This window comes from Bicyclus anynana, chromosome 14 (genome assembly GCF_947172395.1).
Source record: "Bicyclus anynana chromosome 14, ilBicAnyn1.1, whole genome shotgun sequence".
NCBI classification, from domain to species: domain Eukaryota; kingdom Metazoa; phylum Arthropoda; class Insecta; order Lepidoptera; family Nymphalidae; genus Bicyclus; species Bicyclus anynana.
The window spans coordinates 9,600,158-9,618,967 of NC_069096.1; the positions used below are offsets into that span (position 1 = coordinate 9,600,158).

Genomic DNA, 18,810 nt, shown 5'->3' on the forward strand with positions numbered 1-18,810 from the left:
GAACGTTCGTTTTGTTAGGTACCTACATAATACAAAGTTCACGGGGTCAGCTACGAGAAATACATACATACCTAATCGTATATGTTACATAACATATAATTTAGTTCGCATAATACACCGTCGGAGATGTTATCAGGTATTCCCGAATACATAATAATGTAATATGTAATTGCGTATACATGCGAAACCTATTACCGTTGATAGATTACATTTGTAATTCAGTGATCAAGAACATTTATCTTTAGAAACGTATTAATTATGTATTTACTGTTTATATTATTCAACTGGGAATTTGAAGCAGCATGTGTTACATTAAACGGGCTTTGTAAAACAAAACATTTCGAATTTATAATTTTAAAAAAATACCATTTAATTTTCTTTTCCTTTGTACCTATGAGTAAATGTACGAGTACATTTAGCCGCATTCGGTTTCAGCCGCTAAGGGCCGACTGAAAATTTACTACCCTCCCCTATCAGTTCCTATATTCCAATTTATTAATTTAAAGTTGAAAATCTATTTTATTGTGGTCGTGATTTACATCGTACCCCTGCCCCGGAAGGAGCACAAAATGAGAAGAACTGGCCAAACGAGCGAGCGCAATACTAGTACAGGCTTTCAAGAGGCATATTTTTCTGCTATATTTTGTCTAACGAGTTTTATAAGTCGAACATTTGAAACCTTAAAGGCTAGAGCAAATAGGGTTTAGGCAAGCGCGTCCCAACTTAAACCTCATCATCTCTTTCCATCAGAAATAATTATAGACAAGCACAAGTCTATTTACCATAAAAAAATACTCCATATAAAGTAAGCTACCTTTATAACAAGCTCATACAAAAAGTATGCAATTACCCGTATACATAACAGAACAAAATAGATGCATAAAAATCAGGAATCCCTCAGAGGCGCTGCGCCTGCCTTGAGTACCGTTAGGTAAGCCAATAATATGCCACTTCCGTATCGCTGCATTGCATACCATGAACGATTCTATCCGGACTATTACATACCGACCAACAACTATTTCCGAGCAACTACACACCGTAAACGACCCGTGCCGCACTCGGGCTTTTGTGTTAAGCGATGCTAAGTAATGCAATTATTTATGCCACTAAGCTGTCAGTCGTCACGTGGCCACTATTAGATATTAATATGTATAGTAGCATTTTCTACTGCTTCATCAGCGTGGATATTGTTTTTGTCAGTACAAACGGGTAGGGTATAGTTGAATTACAACTCAATGCAGCATCTTCGCAAGCTCTGCACCCAGAGCCTCACTACTAGTCGCTGAGTATACCTCAAACAGCTGCTCCCGCGCGTGCCGCAGCTGCGTGTCCCGAGCGCTGAGCGCCGCGGCGAGCTGCAGCGAACGCTCAGCCTCGTCGCGTGCGTGACGCAGCAGCGCCGATCGCTCGCGCTCTCTCTCCGCGCGCTCCGCACCCAGCGCCGAAGATGCGCCGCTTCTGGACCGCATCTGATGTCAAATAAAAACTAAGGTAAAAAAAGCCTGTGATGGTTAAATGTCCGACATATATAAGGGGAGTGTTTGTCGGCCTATGTTGTACTAAAAGGTGAGAATGGAGTAAGTGTACTATAAGGTAAGTGACTAAGGAGATTGGATCATCTTAGCTTTTTAAAGTAACAACAGTGTCTGTGAATGATAAAATACGGCTTTTAATCCGGAACATTATTAATGAACAAATCAATAAATCTCTTAATTAGTTAACAAATAATATTACAATGAATGAAATAATTATAAATCTTCATTGTAGAAATGAAAACAGTTATTTATTTGTGAAGCTTTTAATGGATTTGTTATGCGGAAAGTACTCGAAGCAGATAAAATTGCTTTGTTATGAATGAATGAATTTAAAACTACGACTATGGTCGTTTTATTCAATAACTTATCGTATTTTCAACCAATTTGGTTGATAAGATATGTTTTTAAATTACCTACGTTTTCATGTTATAAATGGCATAAATATGGATATAAATTAAAAAAAACTCAATATACAGTCTACAGAGGTGTATTAGATAGGTTAGTGAAAGTTATTAGAGATAACAACTTAAATCGACCACTGAAAGCCTATTTACTGCTTTTGTTTTCACATTTGTTCAATTTTGACGGCCTCTGTGGCGCAGTGGTATAAGCGGTGGATTTACAAGACGGAGGTCCTGGGTTCGATCCCCAGCTGGGCCGATTGAGATTTTCTTAATTGGTCCAGGTCTGGCTGGTGGGAGGCTTCGGCCGTGGCTACTTATCACCTTAGCGACAACGACGTACCGCCAAGCGATTTAGTGTTCCGGTACGACGTCGTGTAGAAACCGAAATGGGTGTGGATTTTCATCCTACTCCTAACAAGTTAGCCCGCTTCCATCTTAGATCCTTCCAACATGACTTACCATCAGGTGAGATTGTAGTCAAGGTCTAACTTGTAAAGAATAAAAAAAAAATTTCAATTACAAATACCACTAATAACTTGATTTATAAGGCCATTATCAGATTACCTAAATGCTCCAATGCACTCTCCTATAGTCTAAGATCCCATGAACACCATACCTTCGTCATTTTCTTTCTATCACACACGTGTCGAGGTATAAATGCAAACAACTCTTAAATAAATGGTTTGAGGAAATTAATTATGAAGAAACCGAAAAATTGCTGAAATTAAATTAAACTATGTGATTAACGCATGGATTAATTTATTAACATACACACACTCACACATTCCCCCCCACACACCACAAACACACAACACACACATACACACCCAACACCACACACGCATATTCACATAATATATATTGTAATTATTTTGAATTATATAAACTTAGCATTAAGAACTTACCACCTAACTTAACTTTACTACCTAACTTAACTTATTTGTCACACAGTTCATAAACTGTTATATTCTTGTTTCACTACTGTGGAAGAAAGTGATTACCACAATACAGGGAATCCTAGTGTGGAGATCACAGACTTATGTAAATTATTTTTATGTGTACTAGTGAATCAATAAATATTATTATTATTATTATTATTATTATTATTATTATTTTATAAAAGCTGAAAGTTTGACAGCTCATGCTCCTACCATAAGTAGGTAGGGTAAACAATTATGAATTTTGGACTGTGGTGGCTTTAGGAGGTAGCAGGTTATATGGATCCGGACCCTCAATAAAGGTAGTTATATTATACAGATACTAACAGTATATTACAGATACTAACAAATATTAACAGTATATTATTAAATGTACCAAACAAATTGAAGGCTTACCTGCTCATAATTTCTAATGAAGTCCCTTAGCTCCTTTTCTTTGTCCTCTAGAGTGGCGTACAGTTGCTTCATTTGATTCAGCAAATCAAATCTCTCGGCTTTGAGCCGCTTCTTGTCGGCTTTCAGGGCTGCAATAAAGTAGGCTGTTAGTTTTGCTTTTACTATATCTACGGCGGGCTGTTTTATTCATTTTCCATCTATTCCAGTACACGGTAAGGCTCTATCGGGAGTACGAATGCTGTAACATTCCTTTGGAGCTCTTGTCGTGTTACCAGTACAGTGAAATGTATACTAGGTTACATTTTATTCATAAGAAAAATTCGTTTAAAATTTCTGTTGGTTAATAAATTATATTAATTGTTTAAAGAAAAGTAATTAAATATGTTCATTATTTTTTACTTCTTACTGCCTTGAAAAAAAGACGTTTTCTTCTATAATTATAATAAATCTGTAGAAAGCTCAACTCTGTACACAAAATAACTATCAGCGTCATTAGTGATTGATACTGATGCCAAAAATGCAATCAGTAAAATTTTCGTCTGTCTGTCTGTATGCTCGTTATAGAAACAAAAACTACTCGACAAATTTTAACGAAACTTGGTACAATTATTATTCATACTCCTGGGCAGGTTAAAGTATACTTTTCATCACGCTACGAACATTAGGAGCAGAGTAGTGAAGGGAAATGTTGGGAAAACGGGAGAAGTTACTCCATTTTTATAGCGATACTACTGTAAAGGCTGCTGTGGATCTTAGAGGTCTGCGGGCGGACGAAGTCGCGAGCGTCCGCTAGTAAGTAATAAAAGCCCTTTTTGTATGTAATTATGTATCATGATAATATGTATGTACACACAAATTACACCTACATTTAATATGTTTGCATATTAGTTATTTTTTCATGATGATATGAATTGCTATCCAAATTAGAGATGATGAACTGCGGTTTGGATGGCAATTCGTTATTAATATGCTTGTTTTTCAGGGAACTTTCTGTTAAATTTATTTAATTTGTAAACTTAAATATTACTTTTTTAATTTATTTACATAATTTTATTAATTAAATCTTTGATTACGCATGGCCATAATAATTAGAGCCTTGATAGGGTGGACTATTGATCTAGTGGTGGTATAGTGGTGGACTACTATCTTAACCCCCCTCATTCTGAGAGGAGAGTCAAGCTCTGCAGTGAGCCGAATATGGGTTGGTAATGAATAATTTTTATTCCAACGAAATCTCTACAGGATACAAAAAGTCCCAAAAGTGGATTACATGGGCTTAGCCCAGATAGCTAGACAATGGGACTGAGCAAACACAGTTGAGTCGTTTGTAAAAGCAAATACGATTCTCTACTGTGTAATATGACGGTACGAGTTGGCCGTGTAGCGATTAGAAAGCTCACAAAGCTTACACGCCGATTAGCAGCCTTTGATCGTCGGTGCTTCATGAACCGATTTGGATGACTTGACGTCTGTCATGTGCAATCCAATTAGGTACCTACCGTCTTTGTATTGCATTTGTTCAGACTGTTTTAAATTTTCAAAATTGCCACTTATTAAATCTCTGCAATTGTCATCTTATTAAACCTATTTCCATCATTTATTGACGGCCTGGGTAGTGCAGATGCGCAGTGGATTTACAAGACGAAGGTCCTGGGTTCGATTCCCGGCTGGGCCGATTGAGGTTTTCTAAATTGGTCCAGGTCTGGCTGGTGGGAGGCTTCGGCCGTGGCTAGTTACGTATATTATACGTTCTGGTACGATGTCCCGTAGAAACCGAAAGGGATTTTCATCCTACTTCTTACAAGCTAGCCCGGTTTCAAGTTTCAATCACTTACTATAAGGTGTGATTGTAGTCAAGGGCTAGCTTGTAAAGAATAAAAAAATCATAACAGAAAAGTTTAAATGGAGTTGCAATATGTGTGCTGGCTTAATTATTTAATTAATTATCCTGTCATTATTGTTTTCATGTAAAATCAGCATTAGAGGCAATGTCAATTATCAGAGGAATTATACAATTTGATAATGTGGATACTAAGTAGTTCATTCTTTCATCTGCCATAGATTTTTGACAATATGACCGATTTTCATGTAATTTCCGTAATGTGAGTATCTTTATGCTCTAAAATGGTACCCCGCTCAGGTACATAAATTTGAAAATTTTCGATTGTTGATCCCCATTTTTATGCTCTACATCTCCCTAAATCTGAATCGATTTAAATAAATCATCTTAAAACCATTGCTGGAAAACTAAATTTGATAAATTTTTAATAGTTATTAAGTCAGCGTCATATTCAATCAACATAATAATGCACAGCACAATCTGTATAGACAGATAAATCAAACAATTTATCTAATTGTTACCATTCAATAGTAATCGAAATAATAGATTTCAGATATCTATCTATTAAAAAAGTCCATGAACTAAAATACAGCCGATGATCCAATACATGGGATTGGATTCAAAATGCACAAAGCTTATAACTATACATTCATGAGTGAAATCTGATGTAGTGTTGCTCGCTATTCTGACACTTGCTCCAACGGGTTAGAGGCTATATTTGATTAGCTTTGAAATAGAGTAAGCGGTGATACTTTGTACAAACTATTAACTTTAACGGCTGTCGTTTGAGTCGACACATGGGGTGAACCATTTTGACATATTGGATTGCTTGCAATCTTTTTTATTACCATCACCGCATTTCGTTTTAATCTTTCAGGTATTCATTGTATGTTCTATACTAGCACTCGTCTGCGTGAACAGCCTTAGCTCAAAAACTTCAGCAATGGAATTATAGGTCGATATGATTCCATATTCCACGATACCCTGTCTTTATCGGATGGGATCCGGATATATCAGAATCAGAATCAGAATCATTTATTTGCAAGAAACATTAAATTTAGTTATACAAAGATGTTCTTATGTATTAGGTAACAATGTATCACCATTCATAGGTATATAAATGTTTAATTAAAAAAAAAACATACATACAGACGAACGTAGAACCTCTTTTTTGGAAGTCGGTTAATAAAATTAAAATTATATAAGTTAAAATTAAATGACATTAAGTTTGAAAGAAATATAATTACAACTATTTTTGAAGCATCAGCAAAGTACCTACTCTTCTATGGAGTAGTAATATTTTTGTTTTAGAAACTTTTGAAGTTTTTCTTTAAGTGTAGGTTTGCTGATGCTTCTGTCTGCCAGGTGTTGTGGGAAGTTGTTATAAGTTTTTGGAGCCATGTGTTAAATTGCGCAGACGAATGTTTTAAATGATGAATTTTATTTGGTCTTTTTCTTGGAAGAGGCTTTCATTTGATTTCATACTTTTGTGAGTGTGCACATGAACTTTACGATCTAGTTCCTTCGTCCCCATTTTACCACAGAACAGCGAGACGCCGTGAAAAATGGCATCCTTTTGTTGTATACGTCCAGTCAACCCGCACGAAACGTTTTGCGTCAACGTTCCTAATAAGAACTGCTAAGATGGGGAATGCCCTTCTGGCGTCTGTGTTTCCTGACACGTACATTTTGTGCACATTCAAGGAGGGAGTGAATAGGCATCTTCTAGGCAAGCGCGCTCAAAAAATCAAAAAAAAAATCAAAAATCATTTATTTCAAGTAGGCTCAGTTTACAAGCACTTTTGACACGTCAGTTGACTATTTGTAAAGATTCTACCACCGGTTCGGAAGGCAGGTTCTGCTGAGAAGATACCGGCAAGAAACTCAACAGTTGCTCTTTTGAAAAAGTCATACAGTATTATAATTTACAATTGATAACAATTACTGTTTACATTATTTATAGTTTTACTTTCTGTGTGAAGGTGGAAGCTGATCCAACGGCCTCCAAGCATCTTTATCATTAAGGAACTCATCAATGTTGTAGTACCCTCGACTAAGTAAATGTTTTTTAACACATTGCTTAATGCTATGCATTGGCAGGTCCATCACAGTCTTGGGGATCTTATTATAGAAGAGTACACCCAAATCTACAAAAGATTTTTTTACTCTTTGGAGACGATATGCAGAAATAACTAACTTATGCCCGTGTCTAGTAGCGCTTTATCTTAGACCTCATCATTGCTCTCATTATTGTAGTCAAGTGTACGCCAAAAAAACAAGATAATTTTTCGTGAGTAGCTTTATTTCGATGAGATGATCAACTTTTTTTATTAACGAAAATTCTCGCTTCTGGTAGCTAAATGAGTTACCTAGGAAATGAAAATTTCAGAAACCATGGATTTATTCGGGATAAAAAATAGCCTATGTGTCAATCCAGAGTAAAATCTCTTTCCATTCCAAATTTCAGCCAAATCGCTTCAGTAGTAGCGGCGTTAAAGATTAACAAACATCCAAACATCCATACAAACTTTCGCGTTTATAATATTAGGATTATAACCTACAAATGTTTTCTATAACTTTTCGCGTGGGTATTACTGTAATAAGACAAGTTTTAATAAGCCACATTTTTACAAGATCCGATTTCCGTGATAGCGAAGCCTTTAATAATATAGTGTTAGTAAAAGTCAAAAGACCCTCAGGCCGACGTGACTGGTGAACTAATTCTACCGCACGTTTCCGGCCAATACTTTGCGAAACATTATGAGTTTAGTTTATCAAACTGTCGGGCCCGATGCTTCTTTTCCTATCGTGAACATCGGCCTAACAAATTTCCTATCTTCGTGTTCGAGCGCCATGTTTAAAGTTTAGCTTGTAGTATAAAGTTTGCCTTCTTGATGGGGTAATTCTTCACGAGTCTAAAAGTCTATAATAATGTAGAAATTTTAAAGATTATGTAAAAGGTTGTAAAGATTTTGAGTAGGATATACTAGATCTGATTGTACTTCTCGTGGTTCCCTTACAAATATGAAATAAGTAATTTAAGTTTGTGTGTAATAATTTTGTTTATGACTGACGCGTTTAAACATATTATCTAGCAGCGGCGAAGAGTCCATTCAGGCTGATTCCCTTCGGGTTTTAAAAATCTATACATACATATTTATTATTGTAATTAATAATGTGTGGATGTATGAGAAACCGGAGTTTCTATCAAGCGGTATGAATTTCCTTTTCTTTGGGTTCCGGTTTTGAAGCTACGTATTCTGAATCGAAGGCAGAGGTCATATTATCCATTTGGCTACCACGGACCTATTTCAGGAGACAGCGCATTGTAATAAAGTAGTCGTCGTTATCAACCCATATACGGCTCACTGCTGAGCTCGAGTCTCCTCTCAGAATGAGAGGGGTTAAGCCAATAGTCCACCACGCTGGCCCAATGCGGATTGGCAGACTTCACACACGCAGAGAATTAAGAAGTTCTCTGGCGTGCAGGTTTCCTTCACCGTTTGAGACACGTGATATTTAATTTCTTAAAATGCACACAACTGAAAAGTTGGAGGTGCATGCCCCGGACCGGATTCGAACCCACACCCTCCGGATTTGGAGGCAGAGCTCATATCCACTGGGCTATCACGGCTATCATAAAGTAGTAGCAAACATAAATAAAATAACAGCGAGTATCTATCAAAAGTAAAATTTCCGAGCTAAAATAATATTTTTAGAGTAATATAAAATAAATAAAATGTTTGTTTCAACACAACGTAATGAAATTCACTGGATTGGTAAAACTGAAACTATCGTTTAGAAAGTGGAAGTAGTAATTCCGACTTTTAGGGACTTTCAGGATCCTAAAAAGTCAACGAGCGGACTTAGAGGCTACGTGACCTGTTAACAAAAATGGGGCTAAAAGACCTCGTCGTCTGCCTCTGTACTTTGGACCATCAAGACTTAGTTTATCAAACTCGAAGGGTCTCATCTATTTCCATAAATCTTCTTTTTATTTGTATTTAATGTAATTTGACCTAATTTTTTAGGTCTTCCTTCAAATAATGTTCATGATTTATACTTTAACTGAATGGAAGGTTCTTTATTCGTTTGCTTTTTTCGTTCGGTTTATTTTTTCTTATTACCAGTATTATTGCCATGGCCCCAATAGTATGATGCTGTAAGATTCTGTGAATTACAAATTTATAAAAAAATTTCTTACAAGTAAAATCGGATTAAAATTACATAAGCGATAAAAATCTTGAAAGTAAACTTGCTGTTTATTATAATACTGCGAAAATATTCATGGTAGAGTTTTTTGTCAACCGACAATCTCAGTCCCAGATGAAACCTCATCTGAGAATAAGACATATTATCATTATTTATTTTAAACATCCTACGCACGTACGTAAGTACGATATAATAATTCTCACCGAAGAGGGTTAAGATCAAATTGCCGTTTTCTATGAAAGACTGGCTTACGCTTACTGCTCATTATGTATGTACAAAACGTTTCAAGTCATTAACTAAAGTCATCAACAATTTAATTTAGGTACAGTTAACGGCTCCTTCTCCAACACCTGCGGGTCGAGCGGCGGGCCGCTGTGAGTGTCCCCCTGGGTGCACTCCATCAGTGCCCCCCGCCTCGCCCCGGCCACCGGTCACCACCAGCAGCGGATGTGAAGTAGTCATCAACAAATAACTTACAGTTAACAGGTCACCAGTCACCTCCAGCAGCCGAAGTTAAGTAGTCACCAACAAATAACTTACAGTTAACAGCCTCTCTGGCTAGCAGTAGTTCCTTCTCCAACACCTGCGGGTCGAGCGGCGGGCCGTCGTGAGTGTCCCCCTGGGTGCACTCCATCAGTGCCCCCCGCCTCGCCCCGGCCACTGGTCACCACCAGCAGCCAACGTGAAGCAGTCATCTACAAATAACTTACAGTTAACAGCCTCTCTGGCTAGCAGTAGCTCCTTCTCCAACACCTGCGGGTCGAGCGGCGGGCCGTCGTGAGTGTCCCCCTGGGCGCGCTCCATCAGTGCGCTCCCCGCTTCGCCCCGCTCAGCTGCCGCCACCAACAGCCGACGCACCCGGGTTAACTCCGCCTGCGTAAATATTACAACATTTTATTTACGTAACTTTTGTATCCATCTTTGCAACTCTCATGGGAATAAAATGGTCGCAGTGGTTTCCAGTTGCCTTCTGCGCTAGGTCTTTTAGGGTTTATTTGGAACCCAAGGTCACTACAGCCTCTTCTGATCAGGTGTCTGATTAGGTGTATGGCTATACCGCCAATAATCGGCCAATATTCAGCTAATCGCCAAAAGTGGAGGAGCATTGCACAGAAGGGGTCGCTCATCGCTGCAACCATGACCTCTCTGCCAAGAGTGTACGATTAAGAAGAATATTTACAGTTCTAGAATTTAAACTATCGGGATAACTAATTTTTAATCGGGATCATGGATGGTTGCTGCCCACAGCGTGGAAACCGCTATTTTTTCATTGTCACATACAACTAACTTGGAACAAGATAGCGTTAGTTCGGTTTGCTTACAAGAAGACGAGTCTAATGAAGATGACATTAATGAACCGTCGGAAAATGTAACGGAAACTTCACTCCCCACCACTCAACCTCTCTCCCAGCGCGCAATGCGAGCAGCAGCGCATCGCGCAGCCGCTTCGCAGTTTGGATCGTCGATGCAAGAACCAGCTCATGACTAAGGGCCTCGTATGGGTTCAAAACTAGTCGGGCATACTCCGACCTAATATCACGTGAGTTTTAGCCGTATTTCATAATCAATTAATTATATTTACAGGGCCGTATTCATCAGCAAGAGGTCGTGAGTTAAAACTCCGCCTGCTGGTCTAGTGTCGTAACCACTCCTAACAGACTTTTCTGACTAATTGGAGGAGTACGGGAATATTTGTCCTTTTAAAATATATATATTTATATCAGTAAGGTCGTTATGTACGTCGGTGTACGATTCAAAATAAGAGCCACTTTATTATCGATTTTTAGTTTTCGCAATCATCTAACATTATATTTTCAACGGAATTTCATAACTATCGACGTTTTCTGTATAGATTTAATCACGTTAAAATATGATCGTCAAACAAAATATCACTGCTACTTTATGTAAAATGAAGTCGTCAAGATCGTTTCCTTGAAATCCTTAAACCTTAAACTTAATGTTTCCAACATTTCTTAACAGATATAAATGCTCGGTAGTCGGTATTATATATATACCGAAGTAGGATCGAACCCAGGAGCAATACAGGCTAACCACTAGGCCAACGAGGGAATCATAGCATCCGTGACTTATAAACATTCAATTCACAATACCAAATAGTAGGTGCGCATTATTTACCACTGAAGGCACTCTGTCTATTTGTTCAGCGCCCGCTGCCGCTGCATTACGATTAATCGCCATCGATTTGTGAACTTCTCCTAATGATTATACCCTTCGTATACAACAAGTTATAGTAAGTCACGCGATCACAGGAATAAATGGTTGTCGAGTTGCAGTACGTGAAACGTATGAAACGTATGAAATGTGATGAGTACACCAACAAAGAAATTAGAAATAAAGGTAGAAAATGCATGTAATTTCATAACTTATTTATGTTAAATTATGTATGGTTCATTTATCAAATGTTACATAAACATATTAACCATATCTAATGGTTCTAAGCTTATTAATCAAATTTATTTTCATTAATTTAAGAACAAGTTAATTATAATTATTATTAGGTGTGAAATGACTAGTGACTTATACCCTCATTTTTAATTTGTTTGTTGGTAAACAGTACTCATCAAGAAAGGCTGTAGTATAGGTATATTTGTAATATTTAGTTTTTGACTATGCGTTTATTAAAACTGTCGTAATCCAACCATATTCGGCTCACTGCTGAGCTCGAAACTCTTCTCAGAATGAGAGGGGTTAGGCCAATAGTCCACCACGCTGGCCCACGGATTGGCAGACTTTACACACGCAGAGAACTAAGGAAATTTTCTGGTATGCAGGTTTCCTCACGATGTTTTCCTTCACCGTTTGAGACACGTGATATTTAATTTTCTTAAAATAAAACTGTAGGAGGTTCAATTCTTTACATTGAAGATATTTTGAAAATTTTAATTGAATGATTAAAATTATAATCGATACCAGTGGCGCCTAATCGTCAGTGGCGCGTAAATATTCATTACAGTAATGAATATTGTATGTATGGATTTTTAAAAGGTAACCCGACGGGAATCGGCCTGTATGGACTCTTCGCCGCTGATCGATACTGAAGCCAAAAAAATATTTTTTTTGTCTCTGTCCGTATGTAATGTTGACCGGGCCTCACGCTGAAACTACTGAATGAATTTAAGTAAAACTTGGCACGATTTAGGACTATAATACGTGAAGGGTAATAGGATACTTTTAGCCGCGAAAATTAAATCAAATGGGGGTGAAACAATGGTTGAAATGTTGTATTGAAAGTTCTCCATAAATAGGTAACTTTTCAAATTATATTTATAAAAATTGGTATGTGTATTACGAAAAAAGTACTAAGAATAATGTAGTTCAAGATTTTTCAAAATTATAACCCTAAATGATAATTAAAAAGGAGTTGAAGTTTTTTTTTTATTTTTTTGCTCATCTTGTCGGGGCACACTACTGCGCCTCCAGACAGGTTACTAAACTAAAGATCAAAGAAAAACTACAAAAATATGATTATTTACAAATAAAGAATTACATTACAATTGGTGCGCGGAAACACAAAATTTTCGAATTAATTGTTTTTCTATGCTATTAAAATAATTCTTTAATTAATCACTTAAAAGGTCACTCTACGAAATGAAGTGTCGATATGCTCGTAGGTACTCATAAATAACTTCTTTATACAAGGCATTCAATTAATTAAGCTAAAACGACAAAGTGGTCTCTCTCCATTTCATCACTGAATACGTTTTTTCATTAAAAATAGAAACAAAAGAAGCTTCCTGTTAATATTTTCCAACGAAATATAAAAAAAATCCAGGACATTCAAATGAAAGAGTCGACAGTTCTTTATCTCAGAAAGAAACGCCATCCTTACAAATTAGGAGGCAAATAATATAAAAGTGTCTTTAAAGACGTCCGTTGCAGACAGCTGGCAGACGGGACGTCGCTCCTGAGGGATGTTAGAACAGCTTTCAGCCAAGATCTTTTTTTTTTATTTTTTACAAGTTACACAATTGACTACAATCTCACCTGATGGTAAATGATGCAATCTAAGATGGAAGCGGACTAACTTGTTAGGAGTAAGATAAAAATCCATACCCCTTTAGGTTTCTACACGACATCGTACCGGAGCGCTAAATCGCTTGGCGTACGTCTTTCGTGGTAACTAGCAACGGCTGAAGCCTCCCACCAGCCAGATCTGGACCTATTAAGAAAACCTCAATCGGACAGCCGGGGATCGAACCCCGGACCTTCGTCTTGTAAATCCACCGCGCATACTAGTGCGCCACGGAGGCCGCCTTTTCGATATATTATTTATGTAACTAACGCCAGCCACAGACAGTCAGGTGAACAGCGCTGCCTACAGTGCGCATAGAAATGTAATAAGTGTCAAAAATATCGATCCACACTAATAACCATATTACGATGTTTTTTTACCGCCCACAACCTTACAACGCTGCAGGCAGCTCTGTATACTTGACCTTCGGTGGTGACTTTTAACTACTAAGACAAACCTATACATTAAATTATCATAGCAAAAGGAATATAACCATTGTATAAAAAGTTTCAGTTTAAAAATGAATTCGAAGTACCTGTCGTCCATTAATCAATTTTAATCTAAAAAGTAAAACATAGTACTCGTATTAAAGTAATCGAGATCGGAGGCTCAAACCAATGTCAAGGGTACGTTGATACAAATCTTTTACAAGTATTAATACAAAAACAATATGGCGTGACTTGGAAAAAGTAATATTATGTCAAGCATTAAAATTTAATAAAGTTAATTTGCATAAACAAAGATGCTATATAAATAATATATTTTCTTATAAGGTCACCTGCAGACGTTCGTTTTCCATACGCAATCGTCGCGCCAACTGCGCAGCGGTGAGCATCCCAGGGGACGCGGGGACCTCTTCTTGCCTCGAGCGGTCCGACCGACCGCCTGGGGAGCCCGAACCTGTTTGGAATATATCTATATAAATATAAATCAATCAATCGTTGATGCAGTTTGGTGCAGTGGTTATGAGGCTTCGGATCATGTAGTGCGATATGGAATGTTGATTTTGTCTTTCTTTCAATAAGTTATTGGTAGGTTGCTACCAATAACTTATTGAAAGAAAGACAAAATTGGAAATACAACTCCGTGCTTAAGTCAATAAGCCGTTGGTTTCGGTTGTAATAATAATTAAAAGATGGAGATTCTTACAGTCTCAATCAAACATTCATTTTAAAACGCCGAACTGTGTAGAATAGCTTTGTGGGTGTAAACTCTTCCTTTGAGGATACAGAGTCAGGCCATTAAAAATAGGCTAAATTTATATTGAAATCAAAATTAAGTACGGGATATTTGTAGTTTGTCAGTAGCGATCTAACTTTGGATAATAAACTTTATATACCTCTGAAGATTATAAGGCCAGAACGAAAGGTAGAATGTCAGTTTTAGTACAATACATGTGAGCTTATATAGTGTGTGGTACCGATAATGTTCATTCTAACGTGTAAGTTCACCCAGTCACGAAAGCTCGGCCAGACGAATCGATTTGTTATATTATCATGCGTCAGGAACTAAGGACAAATGACGCAGGTGTGTAACCGGCCTATTCTATTTGTCCTCTACCACGCTTGCCATAATTAAATGTTTCACGGATCGATGATTTGTTTTATCCCAACAATTTTAAAATTAAAATTTAGAAATAACGTGTTTTTATCTCGAAAGTCTTAGTTCTTCTTACTTCAAAAACCACGTCTTTTAAAATTTAAAAGTTCTCGATTAATGAGTCTCTATGGCACAAAATGTCCCAATATTTAGTTCATACTGCCATTTACATAAAACTCTTTTCTTCTCTTTAATCTTTTTAAAATACCCTCTTTTAGTAAGTAACTCTAGAAATTAACTTTTGTCTATATTTATTTCAGTTTGCCAGGTTCAAAAGTTTCGACTTAGTGTACGTATATAAGTCTGACAGTCAGTTATTCTTCTCTATGCAAGCATATATTACCTACCTATGTACTCGTACTAGCGGACGCCCGCGACTTCGTCAGCCCTTAATACGGCCCTATCGCAAAATCCGTCCTTAACTATAGACTACCTCCCTGCCAAATTTAATTTTTTTGCGTTAAGCCGTTTTCGAGATTTCGTGATGAATGACTTTTCGCATTTATATATTAAGATTAATACAAAAATATGATTATATTATCTATGTAACAATCTATTGGAAACATAAAGGCGAATTTTTCCGCCTTCTATAACGTTTATTTCTGTTACGTAAGCATGGTCTAGACCAGGGTTTCTCAAACTTTCGGCTCCACGAGCCCCTGGTAAAATTTCCAAGTGACAGAGAACCCCTTACTAAGTAATGCACTCCCCCCCCCCTCCCCCAAGAAAATAATAAATTTGACTGTTTTTTTTATTCTTTACAAGTTAGCCCTTGACTACAATCTCACCTGATGGTAAGTGATGATGCAGTCTAAGATGGAAGCGGGCTAACTTGTTAGGAGGAGGGTGAAAATCCACACCCCTTTCTACACGGCATCGTACCGGAACGCTAAATCGCTTGGCGGTACGTCTTTGCCGGTAGGGTGGTAACTAGCCACGGCCGAGGCTTCCCACCAGCCAGACCTGGACAAATTAAGAAAATCTCAATCTACCCAGCCGGGGATCGAACCCAGGACCTCCGTCTTGTAAATCCACCGCGCATACCACTACGCCACGGAGGCCGCCAAATAAAAAATTGTAATATTATTGGGATAGGTGTGGATTCCATGTTAGGAGTAATTTTGGACAATTTTAACCTTAATTCTGACACGATTTCAGTTATCAAGCCACCATTACATAAATCTTGTAGCGCTTTGAGAAACCCTGGTCTAGACAAACTATATCTTAGTTTTATTAAACGTGTAATTCAGGTCTCAGCTGTGCGCCCCTACCATCTGTGCCCTGTCTGTGCCCGTCTGTATTATTGTAACCTGGTTTATTAATTTGATACTAGCTTTTTCCCACGGCTTCGGATTCGGAATTCGGAGTGAACAGACAGACTGACACGAAGACTTTCACATTTATGATATTAGTATGAATTTCATTTAAATTTTTAATCTTGTTTTATGTTTCATTTAATTTGATTACATTTTATTATTCGTTTGTATCATTGAACCTGTACCAAAAAAATAAAACAGGTTTCTTTCTTTAGTAACACATAATCTGTGTACCTACCGATTTTTAGCTTCCTACCTTGAAAGCTGTGAAAAGTCCCATATAAAATTTCACCCCCTTTTTACGGGTTAGGAGGTTTATTTAAAAAAAAAAACAATGATGCACGGTTTTTTTTACTCACTTATAGTCTGTATACCAATTTTCTGCTCCAAACAAACTTCCACCCCTTATTTTAGGAAAGTGGGGGGTAAGATAGAGACAAAAAGTAGCGTCACTCTCCATCCTTTCAACTATCTCCACTTGAAAAATCAATTATAAATTCGTCGCATCGTTTTGCCGTGAAAGACGAACAATCAAACAGACTGACACACACACTTTCGCGTTTATAATATAAGTAGGTATGGATAACTCATTTGGTGTAGGTATCTACATATTATTAGGAGCAAACAGGAGAGGCGCCATATTTGGATCTCGCTCCATTTTAAAATTTACTTCGGACCGGTGCTGAGTACAAACATTGCACTGCAACACCGCTCACGAATGGCCGCCAGACGAATCGATTATTCGTTTTATCGCTCATCGGGCCGCAGGTGTGTACGGCGCCTGTTTTATTGCGCCTCGTTCCTACTCTCGCAATTAAATCACTTACGAGTCAGTGATTATTCTCCTACAAAAGGAGCTTTTATACGAACGACAATAATTGTTTCAATAAAACCTAAAAAAGCTTTGTTTATTTTTCTTCTTGTCGTTTTTTTTGGAGATCCGTACGACAAAGGTGGCCTTATTTCGTGAGGCGTTTTAAAGTTACAATGGGCGAGCTCATAGTTCGACAAGTCAATGGACGTTCGGGCCTCAAGGTTTTTGACAGCCTCCGAGGCGCAGTGGTATGCGCGGTGGATTTACATGACGGAGGTCCTGGGTTCGATCCCCGGCTGGGCCTACTGAGGTTTTCCTAATTGGTCCAGGTCTTCCTGGTGGGAGGCTTCGGCTGTGGCTAGTTATCACCTTATCGACAAAGACGTACCGCCAAGCGCAACTATCCCGAATTTCAACGCCGATTGTAGATCTAGACGCCTGAAAACAGCCTTTACTATCCTGATGATGACATAACGATCGACAACGCTTTCCAGGGATCACAAATACAAGCTCCACAGAAGAGAAGGCGAAGAGAGAAGACGAGGTGCTCGGTATCTGACGTCATCCGGACGTGAGATTTTTAACTCACGATCTCGCGGGCGCCGGGATACACGCAGGTCACAACATCCTTCCAGAACGGCCCTCTACGCCGAGGCCGAGGCTCAAAAGAGATGCCCATTTCTTCTGCTTCTGCATTCTCTCGCATAAACCCTCTAGTAATGCCGCTGAGGTCCCAATAAGGAACCTACGACACTTATACATTCAGTAAAGAATTAATGTACCTACGGTACGGGCTGACAAACTTCCAGCTTTTGAGAAGATCTGCCCTCACAGACTCTCGCTCTATCATGTCGTTCATTTATTTCATTTTCAAGAATTACTCTCAAAGTAAAACAGAAAGGTATCCCCTTGAGACGAGAGCGAAATTTAGAAATGTGGTCATATTTGCGGGAGCCAAACATAGACGGAATGCTGGTATTGGAATCTCAAGTATAATTAATTAGTCGACTGAAAGGCATCCACTACTATCTCAAACATACAAACGTAGTAGCGTACGCCCGCGACTTTGTCCGCTTTAAAATCGATGTAAACCACTGCGCCGTCGTATTAATTTTTCTTTAAATAAATATATATAAATATAAATATACTTAAACAATACACATCACTATCTAGCCCCAAAGTAAGCATACAGAGTAGCTTGTGTTATGGGTGCTAATATAGTTGATATTATAATATTAATATACAATTATATACTACATATAAATACTTATATAATGTATATATACACACAGACACTGGAAAACACTCATGCTCATCACACAAATATTTTCCAGTTGTGGGAATCGAACCCACGGCCGTGGATGCGGAAAGCAGGGTCACTACCCACTGCGCCACGCGGCCGTCGAATATGTTAGGTATTTAAATCAAAGTAGCATTAAATGCTTCGACGTGCAACTTTAACTCCGCAGTTTGCACAGTGAGTGAGCAACTTCGCAGCTACTGATTATTATCAGATGCTAATTAAAAATGTAGCGGAATTTAAATGATAAATTGCAACATCAGACGGAAAGTTTCTTCGCTGCAAAGTTCGTTGCAATCGCAAATGAGCTTATTCCCTACGGCAGTAGCGAGCTCATTAGTACGGGAAATTTCCGCTGAGGCGACGACCAGTGTACGCAAAACTTCTTTTAAAATCGACAAATAGAACTACCGAGACCTCTTT

The 18,810-nt window shown here is 38.0% G+C and overlaps 1 protein-coding gene across 1 annotated transcript in view; it reads right to left on the reverse strand.

Moving 5' to 3' along the window:
* LOC112055162 (kazrin) overlaps positions 1-18,810 on the reverse strand; it is a 199,762-nt gene that overhangs the window by 32,688 nt on the left and 148,264 nt on the right. The window contains exons 7-10 of the mRNA XM_052885385.1: positions 14,137-14,258; positions 10,036-10,198; positions 3,274-3,401; positions 1,293-1,469 (exon numbers count right to left, since the gene is read on the reverse strand). Coding sequence (XP_052741345.1) covers positions 1,293-1,469; positions 3,274-3,401; positions 10,036-10,198; positions 14,137-14,258 — 590 coding nt within the window. The remainder of the gene's footprint in view (positions 1-1,292; positions 1,470-3,273; positions 3,402-10,035; positions 10,199-14,136; positions 14,259-18,810) is intronic.